Below are 27,435 nucleotides of genomic sequence, written 5' to 3' on the forward strand. Positions count from 1 at the left end.
CCAAAACACACTCACAAACATTCCACACACAACACAAAACACATCACATACAGCAGACAACAAACCAGTGTCTCACAAACACAGCCCATAAGGCAAAACAATAAACCATCACAGTCCACAAGGCATAACAATAAATCAAACATACTAGTCATTGGCGACTCAATTGTGACACACACCGATGTCCCCCTCATCAGGCTCAACAAAGAGGTGGTCACGGTCAGCTGTCTGGTTTAAGAAACCTCCACATCACGCACGCACTTAAGTCTCTCCCCAAGTACAAGTATGACTCTGTCAGTGTCCATGTTGGTGTGAATGACTGAGACGCACCTCCCTGGACTTGATTGAGCTCTCACAGTGTGTGTCCCAGGTAAGTATGACCCTAGCCCTAAAACAGCAGCCTACCTTCAACAAGAATGTTACCACAATATCAACAGAAAATAATTGACTTCAACATTTGGCTTAGTTTCTGGTGTCATTCCAAGGGAATCTAGTATTTGTCTACCTGGGATGACAGGCCTCAATGCTTTGCCAGAGATGGCCTCCACCTGTCACCACTGGGATTCCGGATCCTGGCCAATTTTAGGCAATGTCCCAAAGACAAATCTTCCAACTTAAAAGATCTGTCAAAAAGCAAATTGAAGGTCATGCTGCTTAACGCTAGGAGCCTTCACCTGAAAATGCACTCACTGGAGGCTCTCCTTGCACTGGAAGATGCTGATGTCTTTGCAGTCACAGAAACTTGGTTCAGAGCTGTGAACAGCAGCCCTGCCTTACTAGACTATACCTCATTCCACATACTCCAACCCCAAAAGGAAGTTGGGAAGACTATGGGTAGTGGAGTCTCTATCTTCATGAAGGACAGGCACACCTCCAGACTGATTTGCCAGCATGATGCACTGGAACTACTACAGGAGTAACTGACAGTTGGTAAGACACCCATCCAAGTTATATCCAACTATAAACCCCGCCGCTCCATGACTCAGGGTACCCACTCCTCTTACCTGGACCTACTCGACTCCATCAAGGGACCCCCTAACACCCTGATCCTTGGTGACTTCAACTACCCCACCATAGATTGGGTGAAGTATTCCTGCACTAATGCACTCACTCAATGATTCCTTGACTTCATCAATTCTAATGCACTAGACCAGCTTGTCTCATCCCCCACAATCGGAGATAACATTCTGGACTTAGTTCTCACCAATATGGGCAATCGCTGCACCACTCCCATAGTAAGTTATTTCCTGGTGAGATCAGATCATTGGACTGTCTCATTCGAAGTTTCTATCCCAATCAAACTGCCCCCAGCTGTAATCAAGCTAAAAAACTTCTCAAAAGCTGACTACAACTTCCTAAGGGAGGGTATCTGTAGCTTCACATCATCACCCCCCTCAGGGGATGCAGACAACTATGCTGAACAGTATGCCAATGCAGTACACAAGCACCCGTACAACTGCATGGACTCACTCGTACCCAACAGAACTAAAACCTGCTTCTCAAGGAAACACAAACCTGTTTGGTGGACATCCTCTATCAACAGGCTTTACAACAAAAGGAAGAAACTGTTGTCCAAAGGCAAAAATTAACAAATTCCAAATTGGAAAAACTCCCTCCTTAGCCTCAACAAGCAAATTAGATCACGAGTGAAAACCTCTTAAGCCAGTTATGAATTTGCGAAACAAAGAGAAACCACAAAGCCTTCTTCAGTTACATCAGGAACCTTCATGGCAAAACCCATGTTTATTCTGGATTAGTACTTAACAATATCACCTACACTGATACTGTTGACATAGCCAATCTGCTAGCAGATAAGTTCAGTGCAAACTTCACCCCCCGTTCCCCCCCAAAGGCCCTTTCGACATCCCCAATACGTGTTTCACATCTCTGTTGATCAGGTGTTAAAGGCTTTACCTAAGGAAAAGAGCACAGCTTCCATGACACCCGATAGTATCCCAGGCTGTATTCTGCACCATCTCCAGCAAGAACTGGCTTCATCATTGAGCACTCTATTCAACCACAGCCTAAGTACAGGCTTCATCCCAGAAGAGTGGAGAAATGCCATTGTCATCCCCTTGCACAAAGGTGGTGCCATTACTGACCCAGGAAACTATCACCCCATTAGCTTGACAAGTCTGATCTGTAAAGCCATGAGGCACAATCCCCCACTCGGGCATAATCAAAAAGGTAACACAACTTGGTGTAAATCCCTATCTCATCAGGTAGGTGGCAAAATGGCTCACCAACAGGACCCTCAAGGTCAAAATAGGCAGCTTCATCACCAACAGCAGACCTGTCACTAGTGGAATTCCCCAGGGATCTGTCCTAGAACCCCTACTGTTTGGCATCTACTTCTCAGAGGTCCAGACAAAGACAAAAGGCCTGTGGCTGACCAAGTTTGCAGATGACTGTAAGTTCGGTGCTGTCACTGACTCCCCAAATTATGTTAACATACTGCAAGAAGGTCTCACAGCAACTAATGACTGGTGCCAAAGTCATGGCCTCAAGCTAAACACAAAAAAATGTATCATCATACCATTCGGCAAAAACACGGGCCCTACTGAATACCACATCAACGGCAACACCTAAACATACAACCTGTGGTGACAGACCTGGGTACTCAGGTTGATAATCTCACATGACCATCATGTACCGGGCAGTGGTCAGAAAAGCCCTTTACTTGGTTCTTCTTATAAGGGATTGCATCCAGAAAAAAGGAGGTTATTACCTCTCGATACTCCTCCCTCATTAGACCAATAATTGAGTATAACGCCTCATTTGATATCTACCTCTCCAAACATTTGCACCAACTGGAAATGCCACAGAAATACCTCACATGAGAATCCATGGCCTCTATGCGAACAAGCTCAAATCACTATCACTCGGTATTGTACAGGTTGCTCAGAGGCAATCTGTGTCTCGCCTACAAGGCAATCTCAGGCCCTGTCCTACTAGAGATGCTCCATATCCATAAGTCTAACTCATCACACGTTATCCGCTCGAAAAGCCTGAATCTAATGTGCGACATCAACAAAACCTGCTGGAGAGATAGGTTTGTCTCCCACATGCTGCCCTATCTCTGGAACAGACTTCCCATACACGTCAAACAGAGTACCTCGCTGACCCTCAAGTGCAACCTTCATGAGTGGATGGGAAACCATAAATTTGTCCCATGGGTTCCACCTGTGTCCCTCATTGACAGGGGAAACAGGTGCTGACTGAAGTTTCTTTTTGGGGATAAACTGTTGGCTAGGCTTGTAAGGGTCCCACGGCCATTAGCCTAGTAACCTCCTACAATCCTATGTCACCTGGAGGATAACCAGCTGACTCACAGACAGAACCCAAGAAGTAAGAACTGGGGAGTCCACCTCTACAAATAGGGCCAGTCACTGGTGGAATCTCTCAGGGATTGATCTTGGGGCTGTTCAGTTTTTGAAGTCTACCTCCCTGAAGTCAAAGCCAACATCAAGGGCCCTGGCTGACCACATTTGCAGATAACTGCAAATTAGGAGCAGTCATAGAATCCCCCACTGACACTAATATTCTCCGAGAAGGGCTGACAGACAAATAACAGGTGTTAAAAACCATGAACTAAAACTAAATGAAAAAAAAGCATATTAGTATCCTTCAGGAAGCTAGTCACCTCTGGTAACAATCATATTGACAAAACACCCCTAAGAGTCAACCCAGTAGTCAGGGACATGAGCAACTACATTGGCAGTAAATTAGCCTTTGACCATCATGTGTCTACAGTAGTGAGGAAATTATTCTATGTTGTTCCACTACTAAACAAAGGTATGGCATCTAGGTCCAATGAGGTTATTGTTCCACTGTAAATCGACATTCATTGAACATATCACTAAGTACAACCCCCCCCCCCCCCTTGGTATGTACCGAACCAGGCATATCAAACAACTGAAATGTCCACTAAAAGAATACAGTGCATAAACAACATGTCCTATGCAGACCACCTCAGACCCATATACCTATATTCTATGTCCTACAGGCTTATTGAGGGGAGCACTATGCCTGGCATACAAAGCACTGCTGAACCCCACTCTGACAGACTCCCTGCATATCTGCATAACAAACAGCACCAGAATTACCTATTCTAAAGATGTAAACCTTGCCTGTGATATAAACAGGACCTGCTGGGGAGACAGGTATGTAATCCACAGATTACCTCTTCTCTGGAACAGGGTCCCCATCCATGTAAAGCAAATTTCGTCCCTACCCCATTCAAGTGTACCTTGAACAACTGGATGGGGAACTGGAAAATCACCCCTGATTTGGCAGCTGTGTCACTAATGAGTACAGGCAGTCTTGTAAATGATTCATCTCTCAGACCCCTCCCTGCTTGTTAATGTTTCATCTTCCAAGCCCCTGCTTACACTTAACAAGGGTATCAGAATTTGTTAGAGATTTGAGCTCCATAGTCGAGCTTAAAACTTCCCTAATGGTTATTATCCTAGTACATACATATGAACCCCTTCTTGCAGACATCCCTACTGGTAAGATATTTCTCCATTTCCATGCTGAGCTAGATCTTGGGGTATTTTCTGCTACTTTATGGATATAGTATTTTGTACAGTTGTTACTACTCTCCATAAGGACTAGTATCCAAAATCATTCCTAAGTTTTTTGGCAGCTGCCAGTGCCGGTTTTACAAATGAATCCTGCCACCCAACTTTGGAGCTAAATTCAGCTGGGAGAGAGATGGATCAAGCATCCATACCAACACTCCCTTCTCACACAGTACGTTTTAGCCACAGCTGGGGCACCATCTGGAGGAAAATGGATGGCAGTGTTCCAACTGCATGGGTTGTTACAGTGCTAGCAACTATATGAGGGTCACAGCTGAAGAACTGTACTATATGAATGCTATCACTGCAAGCACAATATTTCTAGTATAGTTGTTCTTTCCCATCAAAGTTAACAGCATTCTCCTTTAAATGGTGTGGCATATTTAAAAGTACTAAAAATGGACTTTGCCCCTGATGAGGGAGGACTTGCCTACTGAGGGAAAATGGCTGAATAATGCAGCACCTGGGGAACAAATAGGCTTTGTCAAGGGAACAAAAGAAGACAGAAGTCACAGGTGGAGATAAGGCCAAAAAGTGTAAAACAATGGAAAAATAGCAGTACAGAGATAAGGCAAAAAAAGTGCAAAATAATGGAAACACAATTTCATCTTATAAACTGTCACATCTAGCAAACAGGTTATTTTACCACAATAATAACATAAAAAAATCAAATTTTACTATACAAAACACCATCAGAATCCAAAATCTACCATCAACTTTCCCATAAACACATTCATAAAATGGCAAGACTGCCATCTCACTACTATGGACCAGTTACATAAACATGTAACACAATCCTCAACATTTCAGTCGGCATTTAGTGAGAAATTATGTGAAACAGTAATACATCATACTGCTATTTTCCTGTTTAAAATGAACAGGATCAACAACTACTTGTAAAAGGATCCCCATCAGTCTCCAGAATGGATCTTTTACCATTTTGTTTATCCAAACTTTCAGCACAAAGTTGTCTTGTTATACTCCTTACTAAGGCATTTATTACTTTCACAGTTATTAATAAACAATGGGAGTACTTAGTAAGGATATGAGAAACGCATACAAGAAAGTTTTCCAAAATTAATGCAATCCACAATGAAATGAACAGTCACATCTGTACCACAGAAGTGCAAAGATATGGCTTCTGGCAAGTGACATCAGCAATATCCTGAAAGGATCAAAGAGGCTACATCTGTGGAATCTGTAAGCCAACATTTCAGCTGCAGAGGTCTGAAAGGTGTTCTGACTGCCTAATGCATACAGAAAGTAGCACAGGATCATACTATCAAGCTTCCAGATGTTACTGCAAGACCTTAACAGTAGTTCAATAAAGTGAATGCTCTCAGCAAGCACAAATCATTCCACAACATTTGCACAACATACTCCACAAAATAAAGTTAAGATATTCAAACCTGAAAGGCTATTCCAATATTTTTGCCATACTGGTATGCAATTTCATGAACCTCAGGATCTGAATTTCCAAGCACTGAGACCTTAAAATGTTAAAAGAAAAAAAAACAAATATAGTACACAGTTTTACATACTTATCTTAAATCTACAGAAAACTACACAGCAGATTTAAATATATACTCTGTAAGGCAAATCACAAAGACTGCTGCAAGCAACTGTATTTCGCAAAAGACCATTTCACTAATGTGATCCATTCAGAATGGAGTAGAACACATTTACATGCCAGCATTAGTCGGGGAACAAACCATAAAACTCACTGATAACTGAAAATATGCAACAAGTTACAGCTTAATAATGATATCAGACTGCTTTTTTTTGCTTACTCTAAGAAATTAGTTTAACTTTGTAAAATTATTTAAACTCTGAAACACCATCTAATGCAGTGAATATTTTTTCTGTGTTCTTGTATAACAAACACAGATAAAGATGGTCAATAAACTGCTCATAAGGGTATTTCCCCCCTCTCAAATAAAAAAAAAATACAAGATAAGCAGTTAGTCATATTTATTTGCTTTTAGTGACCAGGGTAGTCCAAATGGACTGTGGTAGCTCTTTTTCAATGGGAAGCTTGGGTTGAAAATCTCCAATAAATAGGCAATTTTATACGAGAGAGGAAAAATATAAAGTTACAAGAGGGATGTACAACAGCTGATAGGCAACTACAGTAGAAAAAAAATTACAATCAGCAAAAGAGTCATGAGATATTAACACAAGACAATATGACACAGTGAGATTTAAAATGTGAAGTTACAATTTGATATTGACAGATAAGAGAAATAAAGAGAAGGTGTGGGGCATAAGAATATAAAGCAGATTGTATGTGAAAATCTTGTCATTTGGTAAGTACAGAAATTTGAAGTGGCAGTAAGGGCAGGGGGTAGAAGACAGGAGAAACTCTATAATGAAATGTGTCCTTGTTGAGGCATATACGAGTAATGAAGGTATGCAAGACTAAATCTTATTCAAGCTGTCACTAATGCTCAGATCAAAAGGCAGAGTGGTGCATGGCAGATTCGTGAATCTAAGTTGTGAAGACAATTATATAGAATGCTATCACAGATTAAAACTAATTTTAAGCTGGACAAATGAAACTGTCAATACAGATTCATCTATGTGGCTATGGCGGGTACTGCTATGGTTCAATAATTCTGCCTGTGTGGAAAAAAAAAAGCAAAAAAATGGAAAAAGCAAGTGATTCTAGCAGTTTGCAGCTGCCAAAATGTCAGTATGAATCCTGGGCTAAAAAGGATCTTATTGAAACTAACACTGAAAATTTGGGAGAGAGATTTAAGTCAGTAATGTCAGAACTGCAAAACATTAATTCTAATTTACTGGGCAAAATTAAAAGGTCAGAAAAGTAGAAGCAGCCTTCAGTTCTCATTTTGATTAACTGGTGGACTGGGGGGAGGGGGGCAGGAAATAGTTGAAACCTAGAATAACAATCTTGGAAACAGATCTCAAACTTTTAGACAGTAAAATTGGTTATATAGGGGAAAGAGGCATAACAAACCAATGCTTCCCAGGTACTGAAAAGGTGGAGGGTACATTTTGTGGAGTTCATGAAAGATACACTGGAGGAATTAACAGGTCTGTTGAGAGAAGAGATAGAACTGAGAGAGCTCATATGGTAATCCCCTCTTCAACAATCATTCCAGGTGATGTCTCCTAGACCCCTCTTGCTTCATTTCCACATCTAGGAATTTAAACAATTCTGTCAAAACTCTGCGCTCGTAGGAAAGAAATGGTGGCAGAAGTGAGCATGCAATATGATATGATTATTCAGCTGAAACAAGGCAAATGAGAGCAGCTTTTCGTAATGTAATAGAGCTGTGCAGATGGAAGAATTTTAAATTTAAACTGCTGTATTCAGCCTGTTTCATAGAGAATATTCCTGGCAAAGTAATCACATTTTATACTCCTTAAAATGCACAGACTAAGCTCCATCCATTGCTTTATGAGGGCTCACTGGAGATGGCAAGGACTGAAGAGAAAGACTCCCAACCTCTTCAGCATAACCAAGAAGATAAAACATGGACTTTTCCCAGTTTTTAAGAGAAGAATGTTAGACAGAAAGCATCTTTTTGCAGTGAATCAGAAAGGAAGGGGGTCAAGACTGCAAGATTTCACCAGTGACAGCTGGCCCACGATGCTAAATCTATTACTTGAAAGTTTTTTGAATGGCTGGAAACTTGGGGCATTGTGATTTACCTGAAATGAATGTAGGTATACCAATTGTAACTATTCAACCAAGGTTTTGTGTTTGACGTTTAAAGAACTGGTTATACAAGGAAGTACTAAGGAATCGATGATTTCAGTGCAAGTACACTTTTTCCTCTATACATAGCAGCGAGCATGATTCTGGTGAATAACACACTAAATGTAAATTCTGGGTGTACAGTGGTGCTTGCCCTTTAAGATTCAATACTCAGAGGTAGTCTTTGTGTCTGAACTATTGATAACAGTCAATGAAAACATATCTATGAAGGAAACCATTGTCTCTGAATGATTGTCTGAAATGGCAGAGGAATTTCTTCCTTCAGTGAACTGAGCAATCGCTTAAAGAAGTATTACAGGACTTGACTGGGCTGAAAATTAGCTATAGTCTTCCAAAGTAAAACAACATGTTTAACAAGGAATAGCATCTCTCTGTGTAGCTGTGAATCTGCAAGAAAAAATGTGAAATGCAAAGGCTGTGGAAGACTTGTGTCTGTAATTTTTCAAGGTTATTCTACACTGAGAAAAAAAAAAATTCCCTACTGAAACTATTACCTGTGATTCAGCATTTAATTCGAGGGGTGAGACATTTGAAATCTTGGATGCAGACATGATAGTAGTTCAAAGTGGAGAGGAGAAGGAAGTTCTAAAGTTGACAAATGATGGATTGGGAGAATGTAACAGGCTTCTCCTGGCTGTAGCTAAAAACTGTACATGTTTACCCTGAGTCTAAGTTAGAAACGCATTGTCTCCTACTTGGAAGTGTACTAGACAAAATGTAAAGTATTAAGTCGCAATTTTTGAAAGTCTGCACAAATTATTGTTGTTTTTCTGACTGATGTTACTTTTTTACAGAGTTTAGCATGCAACAAATGAAACAGTACTTAATATACTGTTAACATTTATTTTTTAATGAGGTATCTAATGGTTGCTTGTATAACTAAAAGTAAGGGTGGCCTACTACATAAGTAATGCCTGCCATTGTACTATTGAATGTTAAAGGTCTGAAACATTATATATAAAGGCTTAAGATATTTGTATAAATTATAAAAAGTAGGCCTTTATTTGTATTAATGCAAGAAATATAAACTTGAAAGACATCGAGCATCTGAAACCAGGGAATTTTTGGCATAAATTACTTTTTCCTACCACACAGCCAACCATCAGGGCAACATGGTGCCCCTGTCCTTCAATGGGTCTTCCTACCCCTTCTAAATTCTTCCTGACTTGCTCCACCAGGGTCGGGGCCAATAAAGACATTAACGGCATTCCAAGACCTTCCATCATTATGCGGCTGTGAAGGGTTTTTCTTGTTTTTGACCTACCCTCAATACATGTTGCTCTGCGATCACCAGATCTATCTGAGAGTCAAGTGTGCAATGGGAAAGTGGTAACATATCGCTCTGCCTCTGCAGAACCTCAGACAAGGTCCAACTCCTTTTCCCCTCTTTGGATCATATGCCCAGTCATCTCCAGTCTCCACTGGGGATCATATATGGGAGCGTTCCAATGAACACCTTCTCCTGAGATGGGAACGCCCATCCCTCCCTGCCAGTGCCTCAGACACTAGAGTCACTAATCGAGCCAGGGTCACCTGGGCCACAGTCAGGTCATTATCTCTTTACATCATGACGCTGTCCAAGTATAAATTATTGGGATTTTCATCACATCTATTCTGAGGCAGACGGAGTTTTGCAAACTTTTTGCAAACAATTTTTTGTAAACAATTAACCCCTACCAGAACTAATAGAAGCAACAGCAAAGAAAGTACCTTGGACTGGACTCTTACACATAATCCTCAGCAAACATATAAAGCAGGTACCCTCCCAGATGACCTCAGTGTCCATTCACTAACCTATATTATCAGACATAAGACCAACCTAACTTTCCCTCTCTACTATAGAATACGCACAAAAAAACACTTCAACTCAGAACTTTTCCAAACTGAACTCAAACAATGTAATTGGTCACCATTAAAATTTCTTCCACTTAATGAAGCCATAGAATACTTTAATACAATATTCCTAGCAATCCTGAATCATCACGCCCCACCACGCTCAGTTAGATATAAAACTAACCCAGCACCTTGGCTCACCAATAATACCAGGCAAAAAATCCTTCTCAGAAATAAATCCTGGGCAAAATGGCATGCAACTAAAACACCCTCAGATCACCAGACCTTTAAACAACACAGAAATAATACCAAAAAAGCCATCCTATTAGACAAAAAGAACTTTTACCTTCAAACACAGCAAACCTACCACAATGCACCACAAAAATTCTGGTCTAGCATTAACAAACTTCTTTACCCAGGCCAATCTATCACACCCAGCCCACTAGGCTCTAACCCTGACAATCCCCTCACATACTGCTAATGCCTTAAATTCTTTTTTCACTAATGCTATCCAAAATCTTGCTAGCCATCTTTCTCCTGACACCTCAAATCTGCCAATTTCTACCACTATCCTACCTCCACCTTTCAATTAACAACCAGTATCTACTTCCTTCATCTGTTCCCTTCTCCTAAAATTAAAGCCTACCACACCATCAGATGACCAACTCCCAGCAGAATTCCTGCAAAAAGTAGCTAAAGCCATAGCTTACCCCATCTCTATTCTGATCAACAGAACCATAAATGAAGGAACTATCCCATCTATCTGGAAAATATCCCATATCATTCCATTACATAAAGGGGGACACTCCGAGTATTCTAACTTCCGTCCAATAGCCTTGCTATCTCCCCTTGCAAAAATAATGGAAAAATGCATCCATAAGCAATTACTTTCACACCTTCTCCATCACAACTTGCTTGCCAACTGTCAACATGGTTTCAGACCTTTCCACAGTACCACCACTGCTCTGCTATCCTTCACAGACACCATTAACAAAAACCGCAATAACAATAATATTTCCTCTGCAGTCTTCATTGATTTATCTAAAGCCTTTGACATGGTTAATCACCAACTCCTCCTACACATACTGAAATCCCTCTCATTTGATCCCCAAGCCATGAATTGGTTTAAATCTTACCTTGAAAACCGTCAAGTGGCAGTACTTTGGCAAAATAAACTATCTAATAACCTTCCTATCTCCCTCGGTGTTCCTCAGGGCTCCATTTTAGGTCCACTCCTTTTTTCCATTTATATTAATGACCTTCAAACAGCTATACCACACGCCATCTGCATTCAATATGCAGATGAGACTACTATTATTTGTACAGCCACCTCTGAAACTGAACTTAAATCTCTTACCCAAAAAACTTTCAATACTGTAGAACAATGGTTTTCAAACCGCTGTCTCCTCCTTAACCTCAAGATAACTAAATTGTTGCTTTTCACTCCAACCCGAAAATCAACTCCCATCCACCTCACACTTTTATCAAATGATGGCACTATCATTTCTCCAGACCCAACCACTAAACTCTTAGGAATAACAATTGACAACCACCTCAACTTTGATACCCACATTAACAATACAATAAAATTAGTGAACAAAAAACTGGGATCCCTTTACAGAATTAAGCCCTTTCTAACTCCAACAGCTAGGGCTGTTACAGCCAGAACCAACTTAATCTCAACCCTATTCTATGCCTCCCCTATATATACTAAGTTATCTAAAAACAACCTCAACAAACTGGCCACATCCTATAATAATATTGCTAGGTTTGCCACAGGCTCTCCATTCAGAACCCATCACTGTCTGAATCTAAAACAACTAGACTGGCTAGAATTTCACAACCAGCTTCAATTTCTACAGCTTCCCATTGTCCACAAGGCCCTGTATAAGCCCACCAACACCCCTACACTCTCTACCATCATTACACCTTATAATAACAATAAGAACCTACGTTCCTCCAATAAACTGCTGATTAATACTTCAAGATCCAATCACTCAGCAGGTGACTCCCTGTACTCTAACTCTGTAGGAAAACTATGGAATTTACTACCCACTGATCTCACTACACAAATGTCACTGCCACTCTTTAAAAATAATCTAAAGCTCTTTCTTAAGACACACTGGCTCTGCTCCTGTACTAACCCTGACTAACTTTTCTCCTTTCAAATTACAACTACTCTAATACCTAATAATTTCTGACTACCATGTTATTATAAACATAATGCATGTATACATAGATATTGTATCTCAAATACAATACCCATTGATTATTACTGTTAGTTCTATTCCTTGCTTAGACTAATGTATCTTTTATACATATATATATATATATAAATTTTTGTAACAACTGCTTTTTTAGTTCTTAAGATTTAACTCCTATTACTTTTTTAAATGTATGTATGGATTTTCTATTCTTTTTGTTTTTTTATTGGAGCTTTTCTCCCCAGGCCTCTACTGAAAATGGACATGTATCCAGCTAGACTAGCCCAGTCAACAAATGTAAAACAAAATAAATAAAATAAATATTCATAAAGCAGCAGAATGTACTCTTAACTACTCCACCACAAGAATAGAGAAAGGAGATTTGTACCAATAGGGCTGACTGCAAAGTAGGGTTAAGCAAAACAGGCTGGGGGGGGGGGGTCAGAAAACTGCTGGAGGAAATTAGCAAAGGATCCAAGGTATTGGGAACAAAAAACTAGGGAGATAAAGGTAACTGAGTGGGATGATATGAAGAAAAAATGTGGACAGCAGTTTACAAACTGCATTCCTAATGATATCAGAGTATATACAAAATGAAAGGGATAGGGGAATGCTAAGTGAAACATTAGGTCTGGTAGAGGTTTTAGTTGAATCTCAAACAGAAGCTGTTGTTAAATAAAACATACTGCACAATAACTATAAGAATCAGAGAAGGTTTGAAAAATTTGGGAAAAGAAAATGGAAACATAGTTGTAACAATGGTTAAGTGACAATATGGTTTGTTTCCATTGCTATTAATGTATGTGTACTATTGCCATTTTTAAATTTGATGAATTACTATAAATATTTTAAAAAAGGAATTTTTTGCAACTTTTTATCTCCTTCATAATGTATGAAAATAACGGTTAAGCATTATTATGATTTGTTTCCTTTTCTATTAACGTATGTATGCTCATTTTTTAAAATGTAATGACTTACTACAGATGTTTAAAAAGATAGGATATTTTGCATCTTTTTATCTCCTCACCGCTGACCACTAACTGCTACCAGGGCCACGCATCGTCCACTGTCTACTGGCCAATTCTATTCCTCCCATGGACTTACTCCAACCCATACTCAGGGCAGTGAGGAGCCTGAAGCTCCAGGGGTGGCAGAATACTGTTACTAAGCAGAGTTATGCCCTAAACATTTCTTCCCTTACTGTCTGTTTAAATCCAGGGAGTGGATTGCAATGGACACTTGCATATCATCCTGCCCATGCGGCAAACTCAACCAGGTCTCCCACCATTCCCACTTTGGACAATGCCTCCCCTGCATGTTCCCAGTCCCTGCTAGGGATCAAACGCAAGCTCCTTCAAAAGACAGGCATGCCCATCCTCCTTGCCAGTACCTCAGATGCCTGAGCCACTAACCGAACCTGGGTTGCTGGTCGATAGCCAGAGCTTTATCCCAATTCACAATGACACTGGCTAAAAAGCCCATAATATGTGATTCACAAGGAGGAAGATGTTGCTCAAAGTGCCAGGGTTACATGGTAACAGCTAAAATGCTAGCTTACAACGTACATCAAGTGAAGAGAACACTGTTAGTGTAGGAAATAACACCTGAAGGGCAAACAGCATTTAGTACTAAGCCTTAGACAACAAAAGGTGGAGAGATCAATATGCGTGGTAAGATGTCAAACAACAGGGGGGGTTGTGAGAAATTTGGGAGACATACTGGAAAGTATAACAATGTTACACTTGCATAACTGTAGATGTCTTGAGTACTTCAATGTTGTAGTATTGATTCTTGGGTCTTTCTGCCATGCAGAAGCCCATGACTGGCCCAATTCCCAGAGTCTTTGCATCATTCCCAGCCAAGGGAAATCCAAGGACTAACATCTGGATGTCAGGGTATAAGACAGGTGTCCATCAACACCATCTTCAGTTCTTCCCAGGTTGTTATAGTCAGTCCGATGTTGGAGGACAACATGACCCTCTTAGTTATCTAAGTCCTGAGACAGAGATCGGCTGTAGACTAGAAAGAGAAGAAGGGGGACAGGCATGATGATTTAGGTTTAGGATACTCACCCCAACCCCAAGCCAAAAGAGGTGAAACAGACAGAAGAGAAAGAGGGTGAAAGTTGTAGTGCAACACTAATCTGCTCAAACTACTACAATTATGGTAAGCTTAACACAACTGTCCTATTTTCTTCACAGTCGATGTTTCAGTAATGATACTTGGAAGGACTCCCAATGCTACAGAATGGGTGGTTGGGCTGTCTGAAGCCTCTGGGACAGGAGATTCTGTAAAAATGGCAGTAGCAAAACCTGACCTAGCCCTGGATGCAGTGCCTAAATGGTAGTGCTTGGTAATGGTGTCGACAGAAGACTGGGTGGTATCTTCAAAGACGGCCTGATTAGAGAGGCCTTTTAGGAAGGCATGGGAGGCCGCTCTATGTCTCATCCATGATGAGTATTAACAAAAGGTAATACAACTAGCTATCCATTTTGAAATTGCCTGTTTGGAAACAGGTCTGGTGCTGTTTCCTGCTGCAAAGGCCACCAAAACTTGATCTGCTCTATTTGGATACTGTGTTCTGCTGAGGTAGTACTTGATCTGTTTAGTGCACATCTAGTGAATGCAGGATCTTGTTCAGCTTTACTCTGAGGATTAGGGAAGAGCACTGGCAGATATATAAATTGATTTAAAGAAAATTCTGACATTATCTTGGGCATGAAAGAAAGTTTGGTTGTCAGGGTAACTCTTTCCGGTGGAATACAGTGAAGGGTTCTTTGCACATCAGGGCTTGCAGCTCAAAGACTCACCTGGCTGAGGTTAACAGGGTGGTCTTCCATGTGAGCATCTTTAGTGGGGCAGTGGCAGCTGGCTCAAAAGGTGTCAGCGTAAGCTTTTCTAAAACATAGTTCAGGTCCCAAGAGGGTGCAGGATTTTTTCCTAGATAGTCTCAGGTGTATTACCCCTTTTTGAAACAGTTTCAAATGGGGGTGAGTATAGATAGTTGGAAAGCTAGATGTGCAAGCAGAAATGGCAAATGCATGTTAAGTTAATATTCAAATAACAAAGACCCTGGTTAAATAATTCTGAAAGGCATTCCAGCACTTAATTCATGCCAGCATCAAGTATCATCATGTCTTTGGTCCGGCACCAAACAGAAAACCATTTCCACTTACAGAAGTATGATTTTTAGGTAGTTGGTTTTCTTGCCTTTCTCCAGATATACAGCACTTCAACAGAATAAGCTGTACTGTTTAGTGTTAAAATCCAATTTTCTGGGCTGCTAATTTGAGTGTGCTCAGGTTTGGACGATTAAATGACAGACCAGTTGTGCTGGGTGGGTGGATCTATCACCAAAGGAACAGTATAGTATCACCCCGTGCAGAAGGTCAACAGAAGGGAGATCCAGTGTGGCTTTGCCCAGAAGAGAGTTATAAGTATCATGCCTGTCCAGTCTGACCTCATTTTCAGTAGCACCCTTTGGATTAAGGGTAATGGAGTGATGGCATACAGGAAAGAGGTCAGTCCATTTGAAGAAGAAGGTGGTCGAAGTCAATGTCCCTGACCGGTGGGTTCTGGAGCAGAACTTTTGTAACTGTTCAGTACAGAAGCAGAGAGATCTATACTGGGTTATCCCCACTGATGGATGTGATCTACAAAACTCTCTCTGTTCAGCATCCATTTCTTGGGTCCAGAAGGTCCCTGGCTCAGAGAATCTGCTATGGTGTTGTTCTGGGCAGGATGTAGGATGCTATTAATTTTAGTTGTAATTCTTGTGTCAGAACCCATATCTTTAAAGCTAGACTACACAGGGAATATGAATGAGTGTTCCCTTTTTTGTTTATGTATCAACTGTGGTGGTATTTGTCCAAATCTGCAAAGCTCCTGGGATAAGCCTTTTTTGAAAGGGTTTTATAGCTAGAAACTCTCCTAGCATTTATTTTTATTTTATGTGTATAGTTTGCTTTGCTCTGGAGTCCAGATTCCCTACACCTTCAACTGTCCAAAGTGTGCACCTGAGGCTATGTCAGAGCTGTCTGAAGTTATATTTTTGTCTGTCTCTGGTAGACAAAAACTTGCCCTTGAGTACTGCAGAATGTTATTTTTCCACCAAATTAGTTCCTATTTAAGGAGGAAAGAAGGGGCACCAGTTTTTCTAAAGGTTGTCAGTGCTGTTCCAAAGTTTGTAGGAACCAAAGGAGTTTCCTCAAGTGCAGCTTTGCAAGAGGAACCGTTAAGATGCAGGATGTCATGTACCCAGTTCCCTTAGGAATTCCCTTGCTGTGACTGTCAAATGGGATATTTTTGTCTTTGCGGTAGGAAGGCCTTTTGGTGTACCAAGTTTCTCAGTGCACCCAGAAAGAGAATTCTTGTCTGTGGCTGTAGTTGAGAACTGTAGAGGTTCAGGGTAAGGGCTACCTTCTGGAAGCAAGCCATGGTCATTAGCAGAGCTATCTGAAGTCCCAGGACTGAATTCCCCTAAATCTGGCAGTCATCCAGGTAAGTGTAAATGTGAACTCGTAAAGTTCTGCAAAGGGCTACAACCAGTGCTAGACATTTGGGGAATACTCTGGGAACAGTAGATAACTCAATGGTAAAGCAAAGAACTGGTAATGTAATCCTTCTGCCAGAACACTGAGATTTTGTGTGTTTTGGCTACAGGAATGTGAAGGTAGGCATATTTTAGGTCTACAGTTACCCTTATAAGCTCCCTGGAAGATCATGGGCAGTAGTTTTTACAAGGTCAGCATTTTGAACTTTAGTGTATGAAGGATCTTGTTTAAATTTGACAAGACTGAGTGTGGTCTCCAACTGCCTTCCTTTCTTGGGATCAGAAATACTCTTCAGTAGAACCCCATTGCCCTCTTCTCCTGTGGGAACTGGCTGAATAGACCCTTGTTGTAGTTGATCTGTTAATATTAAAGGAAGAATTCTCTCTTGGTCTTTGGAGGCTTTGGCATTCCTAGAAAAGCTTTTTTTTTACCTTAACTCACTGAAATAGACCCTTTCTATGATACTTAAGACTTACTGGTCCTTGACAATGACTTTCCAGTGTTGTAAAAGAAGGAATGTCTCCCTGCTAGGGCAAGGGGGATGTGGGGGGGGGGGGCTGGGAGAAGAGGTGCTGTGGATAGTCACAGCTGTTCCCTATGGGGCAATGGATCACCCAGATCTAGTTCATTGATCAGCTCGTCACTTTCTGCTCTGCCTTGGTCTCTTATCTCGAGTAGGCCTTCCTTATTCTTGCCTTGGAGGCAGTGGTCAAGATTTACAAGGGTAATTACTGTTGTGTTTAGTAGGGAGAGACAAATTCTTTAACTGTTTTGTTTCCATTTCTTACCTAATTCTTAAAAAAACATTCTCAGCAGGGATACCAAAGAGGAACTCTTTATATAATAGTGCATCAAGGAGTTCCGCTTTCACTTGGACTTAGAGGCACACTGTTCTCAGCCAGGTGTGTCGACACTTGACAGACCCCATAGCAGCTGCCCTAGAAGATGCATCTAATGTATCACATTTTATTGAGTGTCTGGACACCTGGAGAGCTGATCTAGCTGCCTCCTGTATGTCCCACTGCAGGCTCTTGTCTGAGAACCCCTCTGCCTCAGCACTGTTCTTTTCATGTAAAGACTACATGTACTTTAACATATGAAATTGGTAGTTAACAGCTCTCATGGCCAAGGTAGCTGATGTACAAGTCTTTTTACCAAATCTATCAAGCACTATGCGCTCTCTGTCAATTGGTAAATGATAACTAGCTGCACTCTTAGGAGCTCCCTTGACAGATTCAGTAGACACCACCAAAGGATCTACCAGTGGGTTCTGGTAAAGGTGCTTGTGGGTGATAAGCACTCCTATAGAAGCAATCTGGTTTCCCAGGGGTAGGTGGAAGGGAGTCTGGGTGCAAACAGATGTCCTCAAAGACATCATTTGAAATCATTTGCACAGGTGATGACTGAAGATCTGGAACATGGCAGGCTCAGGCTCAGTTCTCTGTAATGAGTCTGGGCCTGAGAAAACTCTCTGCTGTCCCAAATGAATGACTCTTACATTTTGTGCAGGGTTTCCCCAATGCATACGTTCTTGGGGAGGCAGGGGGAAGGGTATTATCTGAATCACAATCCAGAAGGACGGAGGAGGGAGGTGTTCTGCATATGATAGCTTTTTGTCATCTTTGGATTCTGAGGAGTCTAAGTCCTCCTGGGGACAGACATTTCTCCTTTTACCAGGGAAGCTCATGGAATAGACACTTTGTGGCTAGGTCCTCTGGTCTTCATGAAATCCTTGAACTTCTGGGGCCAACTCTTAGGAGCTCCATTGACAGATTCAGTAGACATCACCGAAGCCTCCAAAGCAAGAAAAAGGAAAGCCTACATGAGACAAGAGACCAAAACGACTTGGGAAGATGATGCTGGGGTCTGAAGCAAGTTAATTAGCCTTTTGTGGTTAGGTGCTTGGGGTTATGAAATGAAGGCATCAGGACACTGGTGGGGGTGGGGGTCACAACCTTTATTCAGTTCCCAGAAATTTTCTCACCTATGACTGCCAAGGGAATACTGCCCTCTCCATCAGTTACTAACACTTGTGTGTGAATCAGAGGCCTGCAAAGCAGCTTCAGACCTGACTGATGTTGGCATGATACTTGTCACTGTGATGTAGCCTCCCATAATGGCTTTCTCCTGCGGTTTTTGGACCATGGGGCTGCAAAGGAGCAACATACTCTGTTGACTGAAGACCTGATTGTGGATGTGGAAGAGTCTCCATCATCCTCAGTGTCCTTCTCCTTTGGTTTATCTTTCCATTTCTTAAGCAGGGAACCAAACAAAGTCGAGGCATGCAATAACATGGGTGGCATTGGGTCAGCTGTGTAGGCTGCATGTGCATTTCAAAGTTTTAGAAAGAAACATAGCACACTCCTGACAACTAAAAACATTGTGCTAAGACCCCAAATAATACGAATGGAAATATTTATGCAGGACTTGCTTCCCACACTAAGCAGTTATCAACCTTTTTTAAACTAATTAGAAGAAAACTTCTCCAGTGGGGTACTTATCTGAAAGTAGATTGGAGAAAACACTGGAAAAGAGAGCCACCTGATGGACTGAGTGTTAGAAACAGAGTAGTGCATACGACTTCATGGTTAGAAAGAACTAAAGGAGCCGGAGCTGATGGACACCAATCTTAAACCCTGACATCTGTATGTCAGTCCTTGGACATCCATTACCTGGGGCTGACACAAAGACTCTGGGAATCCAGCTGGTTGCAGACTTATGCATGGCAAAAAGACCCAAGAATCAGTACTGCAACACTGACTACAAAGAACATGCTTTGTTCATTTTATGAGCAGTGATAAAAGCAGGCAGACTGCAAAAGGAAGACAAAGGAAATATGGGACGTTCTTAGGAGGGGGAAAATAATTAAGGGACTTCCTAATCAAGCTCCCATTAAAAAGTTAGAACTACCATCAGTGGGAATTACTTCATGCAAGAAGTTACATAGGATGAAGTGAAAAGAATATTAAGGAATCAAAACAGGAGTAGAACACCTGGACTGGGTCACTGGATGGTTTAACATTAGAAATGTGTGTCATTTTTTAAAGACAAATTTGTTAAGGGCTTTACTAAATTAGTTAATTATGCATTGGTAAAGTACATTTCTGTCATAAATTGTAAGTCTTCAAGTGTAGTCATGTTGCAGTCATAACTCAGTGATCTGTGCAGTCAGAGACCTACATTCAGAGTATCAAAGGTCATTCCCTTCCCCTTAAGCCAAAATGTCTCTCCTACCCCCTTCCACTCCAATGTGTCCAAGTCCAGATATAAAGGAAGATGCATGGTCAACCATCTTTTTTCTTTCCTGCCCCTCCCAAAGCTCACCAAATCTTGGGAGTGCTAGGATGCTTACCCGGGAGAAAAAGGAAAGAAAAATGTTAGAGGCACAGTATGTACTACTGGTAGTCCTCTCAACTCTGGCAGGGGCTCAAATAATTATTTATTTATTTGACATTTGTTGACCGGGTTAGTCCATCTGGGCTAAGGCCCCTTTTCAGTGGAGACTCCGGGAGAAAAGCTCCATGACTACAAAAATATGTACAGTTTACAAAAAAGAGAAAAACTGTTTCTAGTACATAAAGAAGAGTATTTAACAATGGACAGCAAGTATACAACAATAATACTGGTAACAGTTAACATCCACTGGAAAACTGTACAGTGAGTATGCGATTTCAATACAGATTACAGTTAACATACACTGATGGCTAAATATGTTTGTTCAGGTGGACAGACTACGAGAGATTGAAATTAAAGTAGAAAGAAAATAGTGGGGAGTGTTAGGGTAGCAGTAAAAAAAGAGGGATAAGAGTGCAGCATAAGTATGTTGAATATTCTACTGAGTAGGAAAAAGGTTTTGAGGGGGAGTTAGCAAGGTAGAGTTGGGTCAGAGAGAAAGAAGTGAGGGGGAGTAAGGAAGGCAGAGTAGGGTCAGAGATAAAGAAGTGGGAGATAGGCCTAGAGAGATGGGTTAGGCGGGGGGCTGGTAACAGAGGCAAAGTTTATTTGAGTTAAGGTGATGTCTCACGGTCTTTTTGAATAGGGGTTTGGAAGAAGTGTTTCGTATGTCCAGTGAGAGTTTATTCCAGTCTTTGGCTGGGTAATAGCTATACAGGTTCTTGCCAATGTTGAGTATGGGTTTGGTTGTGGTCAGTAGGTGTTGGTCAGAGCTCCGGAGTGTCCTGGTTGGGGTGTATGCTGAGATGATGGGTGATAAGGCAGGGCAGAAAGTGGGCTGGTAGAGAATGGAATTAATTATCTGGAGTTGGGAGAGAGTTAGGTTGTGAGGGAGTTCTAACCATTTAAGTTTTTGTAAAGCAAGACAGTGGTAAGAGGGGCAAGGAAGTTCAGCAGCAAATTTTGCTACTTTGTTAAAGTGGAATCGAGTTTGGCCATAAGAAAGGTTTGCAGGTTGGTGAGAATCTGAGAGACATACAGCAGGGTTGGAAGAAGGTAGGCGTGTGATAGAGTAATTTTTGCATGAGAGGAGAGAAAGGTTTTGTTTCTATAAAGAAGGCCTAGTTTCTGGTGGGTTTTCTTGATGTTAATTAGTATATGCAGGTCAAATTTTAGTTGGTCATCAATGATGACCCCAGGTAGTTTAATGTGATTATCCACCATGATAGGTGTGTTGTTATGGGAGGAGACTGAGACATTTTGCTTCAACTGTGTCATGGTCTTTGGTAGAAAGAGAAGGAGTTTGGTCTTTTTTGGGTTTAGGATTAGATGATTTTGGTTGAGTCAGGTCTCAACAAATAGGAGGGATTCTTGGGTCTTAGAATGGAGTACGGGAAGTGTGTCTGCAATGGTGATAACAGTGGAGTCATCAGTGTATTGCATTAGGGAAGAGTGTGGGGTAGAGCTGGCTAGTTGATTGGTAAAAATGTTGAAAAGCAGTGGACCTATGATTGAGCCTTGGGGAACTCCCATAAGTACTGGAAGTTCTGGGGAGATAGCTGAATCCCATTTGACGGATTGGGAGCAGTTACAAAGGCAGCTAGAAAGCCAAACTCAAGCTGATGCATGGTAAGAAGGGAGAAGGGGACTAGATTAGCACCCCATTACAGCATATCCCTGAAGAAGAGTGAGAAAGTGGACTGCAGCAGTGACTGCATTCAAACATTTACAGTTATAGCAAGTCAATGAGACAGCTGTATTACATTGTTTGTGTATATAAATCACTGCTACAGTCATAACTTCAGGGATGAATCCCATAGCTTTCCCCTAATGTCCTTTAGATAGATAGTGCTGTGAATAAGAACAATATGCCCTTTGGGATTGTCACTGCAAATGTTGCTGTAGCTCTAGACTTAATGTATAACCAGTAGAGCTTAGAGAAAGTGTGGGTCGATTACCAAGCAACTGCAACTGCTTCCCTTTAGGAAGGATTCTGTGGCTGGCAGAGCGAGATGTTATATTCCCTGCCAATTGCCTGACACGGAATTTGTAGCATCAAACAATACAACAGGAAATCCATTTTGCGATGGGCATACTTTTGCAGTTTTCTGCAAAGGCTACAAACAGCTGATCAGTATTTCTTCAATCCTTCATCGTGTCTAGCTAGTACTTCCAATTGCCTGTGAACATCTAGGGATTGGTATATACTTTCCTCTTTGCTCTATGATCAGGAAAAGAACTCGGGAGGAGGGTTACCCTAATTCAGAGCCACTTCTATCACTACTTTTGCATAAAGAAGAGACTAGTGTGAAACATAACCCTGTTCAAATGTAACAGCAAAAAGGGCTACTGGCACACAAGGGTCTGTAACTCCAATACCTTCCTGGTTGACAGGACCACCAAGGATACCATCATCCATAAGACAAGTTTTACGTGTGCTGAGCCTGCTGATTATATTAGAGAAAGTGTTAAGTTTTTCTGGCATAAAGTTCAACTCTTAGGGTGGTATAACTGACCTCTGTGAGGGCATGAGATGCAGAACCCCCTTCAAAAACTGTTTAACTGCTCTTCTGGAAGCGACAGGAGGATCCAGATGTAGCCATGCATCTATGACAGATAACAGAAGTATATGTTAAACCTGTGTGAAACAGCTCTAGCAAATATTCCAGAACCCTTGCTTTAGCAGGCACAAGGTTTCTCCCTTGGGATCACGACCAGAATCCATTCCCTTTCATTAGATACGATTTTCCAGTGCTTGGTTTCCTAAGCTCTCTCAGAACACGTCTCACATCCACTGACAACTGGTACCCCCATAGGATAATAATGTCAAATCTTCCAGAAGGCCAGACCAAAGGTCTTGATCCCCAGGTATATTAGGGTGCTCCCATACTGCATCAGTAGGTCCACAGCCTAGTAACGCCAAAACTCTCTTTTATGCATCCAAGACCTCCACAGTCTGTTATTTATAATGGTTCTTCATAAGGGCTAAGGTAGCCTAAAGATGGCCATCCACTGGAGAGACTGCAGCTTCACTATCAATATCACACCCTGGGTGGGGTTGGGGGAGATAATGGTCTAAACTGTCCTCTTCTTGTGTGGCATCTGGTTCTAAAGCACCTTTGATAAGGACAGGCAGTATGCCCCTGTTATGTTTAGGAGGGTGTTCACTCAATAAATACTGGAAAAGCTTCTACTAGCAGCACCCTAGAAGGTCCCTAGTTGGCTCCCTATGCCTGTAGGCCACTGGAAAAGCGCCCCTACTAGAGCGGCACCCTAGAAGGCCGCCTAGTTGGCCTATGCCTAAGGCCGGCTATGCACTCAGTGCTGATGGTTTGGAACATACTGACTGCCAGCTTTGCAATAGAGTTTAGAAGTCATGTAACAGAGAACCAGTCTGGTACTGCTGTCAGAAAGTTGTCAGTGAGAGGTCCACCTGAGGCCTCCTAGACCTTAACCTAGGGTGTTTAATGGGAAACTGAACTCTCAAGTGCTCCATCTTGTATTCTTCATTGTCCATGATGAAATGAGTTAAGTAATCTTCTTTCTTCTTAACAATAAGATGTCACCCTACAGGTAGCAATGAGTACTTTCTGTTGGAGAGATCCAGTTCATGCACAGTTTGGATGGACGTGCTCAAGGCATCTAACATGATGGCTTCTTGATAGGCTTCCTTAGGAGTAGGCAAATTTTTTTTATAAACTGCATCTATGGGTTGAACCAGCACCACCATGATACTGGTGTCATCGAGAGAAAATCCCAGAGCATCCACTGACTGCTCGAGCATGAAGCAAGATTTCTCATGTGAGACATTTGAACAACTTGACCCCAACCTTTCTTTAATAGTTATTCACAAACGAATTGAGTATTCTTCATAAGATAGGTCACAGAGACTAATATCAATATTTAATCATTACAGGTTATATACTACACTGGCTGCCACAACATAACAGATGGGTTTTTTACCTATAGAATCACCCATGATAACTAACTGAAAACAAGAATGTAGAAATGATATGCCAACAAACTCAAACAAACATTGTTGATTGCAAATTTGCATGCTAAAAAGGGTTTGCTGGCAGTATTTGCTTGAAGTACTAAGAGCAAGTGGTGGGTGCATTTAATAAATTATTTGTATTATAATAGCTCAGCACAATAATGACAGAGAACAGACTATCCAAAAGTTTTCAGTTCACTGGAAGCTCAAGACTGGGGTATCCTGTTATTTCTCTTCTACTTGGCATTTATCTTAAACCCTTGGCAAGTAGGTTGAACTGGGTACAAAGTAAGGGATTATGAGCTGGAGGCATTTACTCAAAATGGCGCTATACTTGGATGACTTGCTTCTTTATCTGACAGATTCTGAAAGGGATTCAAAAGTAATATTTCAGAAACATTATCTATATGGTAAAATGACTTGATACAAGATAAACAGGGAGAAAAGACGATTGCCACAAAGATTAATTACATCACCTAGTGACAGGCTGTGTAAAGTGTATCCCTTTGAGTCATTCCAATTTGCTAGTTTACTTAGGATTGAAATTAAAAGACACAACTGAAGAGTCATTATCCTTAATGCTAGGGAGTAGTTTAAAGTACTGTTAAAGATCTATACAGAAAGTGGAAGCATCCAGTGTAGATGTGACAAAATTCAGACAGTCCAGTGGTTTGTTATGCCATTAGTGTTATACAAGTTTCAGGGCTTCTCTCTCACTCCCACAGATGAGCATTTTAATAACTTTAAAATGGTGGAACAAAAGGCATAGGTGGAAAGTAACAAATTAACTTTGCAAAAGAAACAGGAGGGAGTCCCTGACAGAGACATTCAGCGTGGCTTAAAATATTACAAATGATACTAGAGCCAAACCAAAATTTTAAGTGGAAATACAATAACTGGGAAGGATCAGAGGGATGTATATTTCATTACAGCACAGAAGGATTGGACATGGAAAAGGTCATAGGAGTAGTAGTGCTACAGGTAATAAAGCTGATAAAAAAACTGAAACATACGTATTTGATCGAATTACTCGACTAAAACAGAAATGTTAAAAGACAAGGGTCTGCAAGTAACAGAAATTTCAAGAGGTCTGAAGGTTTGTGGTGGATTAATGTTCTGACATAATGTTAACAGGAAAAATGATGTGAGAACAATACATGAATATGGATGTACAGTATTGAATAAATACAGAGTTGCTTAAAATGAATAGACAGGCTTTGAAATTCACAAAATCCAAATGGATGAATGGCTGAAATGGATTTTTCAATGGATAGATGATAGATAAGAACATTCAGGCAAAAAGGGAGTCAAAAGTGAAATTTTTAAAATGTTAAAAGACTGTGGCAATGGCGGCCAAGGTGGTACAGCGGTTAGTGTTGTCACTTCACAGCAAGAGGTTCTCCGTTTCAATCCTCGGCTGGCGTGCCTTCTGTGCGGAGTTTGCATGTCCTCCCTGTGGTTGCATGGGTTTCCTCCAGGTGCTCTGGTTTCTTCCCACATCCCAAAGACATGCTGTAGGTGGATTGGACACTCTAAATTGGCCCTAGGTGTGAGTGTGTGCGCCTTCCATGGAAGGTTGGGCACCGGGCTGGCAACTCAACACCGTAAAACTCTACTGCCAATCATGAGTGGACAGGTGATCCGCTGTGGTGACCCCTAACCAAGAAAAGACGAAAGAAGATGAACAAGAAAAGACTGTGGCAATGAGACAAGATTGGAATCATTTGGAAGGAAGGTACTACAGTTAAATATGCAAATTATGACAAAAGAGTTAGCCTAGTTCCCAGACATGCTATAAAAGTGAGAAAATCTGCATTTTTGATTGGAAATGCCTCAAAGTATTTTTATTCTCCCGCAAGACTCTTTAAAAGAAGGGAAAAAATGAAGACCAATCACCACAACAGACAGATTAAACGTTTTATTCGGTTAGCATTTTGCCTAAGCAAGGAATGCAGATTTTTTGTTCTTCTTTTGGCTTTTCCTGGTTAGGGGTTGCCACAGCAGAACTCTGGTCCGCTAATGATTGGCAGTAGATTTTTTACGGGTGCCAGCTCGGTCAACCTTCAACGCCCACTCACCTGTCTTTCGAATGCCACTCAACCACAGGGAGGACATGCAGACTCCACACAGAAGGCGCTCCAGCTGAGAATCAAATGGGAGAACCTCTTGCTGTGAGGCAACAATGCTACCGCTGCACCACCGTGGCTTGCTTAAGCAAGGAATGCAGTACGAATGAAAATCTTTATGAGGTATTTGCTTTCCACAAGAAATACAATTGTTAACTTTTACTGACATCGGTTTAGAGCAAGAAAACGTTTCCCCAACAGGGTACTTAGCTTTGTTGAAGACTTCGGATCTGAAACTTAAAAATGAAAATCTCAGGAGTCGGCCGACCGGCACTTGTGAACTGCTTCTGCTTCGGGCACCACATGGCAAGAAAGGCTGATGTAATGGCATCGGCTGCATGCTTTATACCCGACTACCTGATGTCATGGAAAATGAGACAGCAACCGACGCAGGACCCAAGACTTTGATAATCAGGCTGACTGAGGGCTACCTGCAAGCAGATAACCCAAATGTAATGACTGCAACAGTGAAACACTAAGAACATCTTTCCATATTAGCAATAGATTCAGCATCTAAGGTACCAGTCTCTCTGAAAGATTAACTTCCATCTTCAAAACACATTGTAGTTTGTCTTCAGCCATGGAGTTGGTTTAATCAGATTATAGCCAAGTTCAATCTTGCTTGGTTTAAATGGATTATGACCAAGTTCAATCTCCAAGTCACAGCCTTCAGCCATGTATCACAGTGCAGCCACAAAACCTGTATCAAAATAATCATGAAGCACAATGATAAAAGATAAATCTCCATGCAGCAAATAGGAAAAAAATGGAGACTAATCACCACAACAGACAGGCTAAAAGTTTTATTAGGTTAGCACTTTCATGCATAAAAGCACTTCTTCAGACCATAGCAACAATAGACTCGAACTATTTAAATACATCCAGCAATCTAGTAATTAATCAATCAAACACAATATACAATTAAAACCTATGTTTCAATGAGGCAACCCATGCATTAACAATACTGGCTTTAAAGGAATACGGTCATTCAGACCAAATTCTCTAGTGGC

At 41.2% G+C, this 27,435-nt stretch overlaps 1 protein-coding gene across 1 annotated transcript in view; it reads right to left on the reverse strand.

The window, feature by feature from the left end:
- The window catches only part of PDSS1 (decaprenyl diphosphate synthase subunit 1), a 1,043,091-nt gene that overhangs the window by 190,184 nt on the left and 825,472 nt on the right, over positions 1 to 27,435 (reverse strand). Inside the window, exon 8 of the mRNA XM_044064551.1 lies at positions 5,990 to 6,070. Coding sequence (XP_043920486.1) covers positions 5,990 to 6,070 — 81 coding nt within the window. The remainder of the gene's footprint in view (positions 1 to 5,989; positions 6,071 to 27,435) is intronic.

Source organism: Protopterus annectens, chromosome 3.part0, assembly GCF_019279795.1.
Source record: "Protopterus annectens isolate FY-2018-M chromosome 3.part0, PAN1.0, whole genome shotgun sequence".
NCBI lineage: Eukaryota > Metazoa > Chordata > Ceratodontiformes > Protopteridae > Protopterus > Protopterus annectens.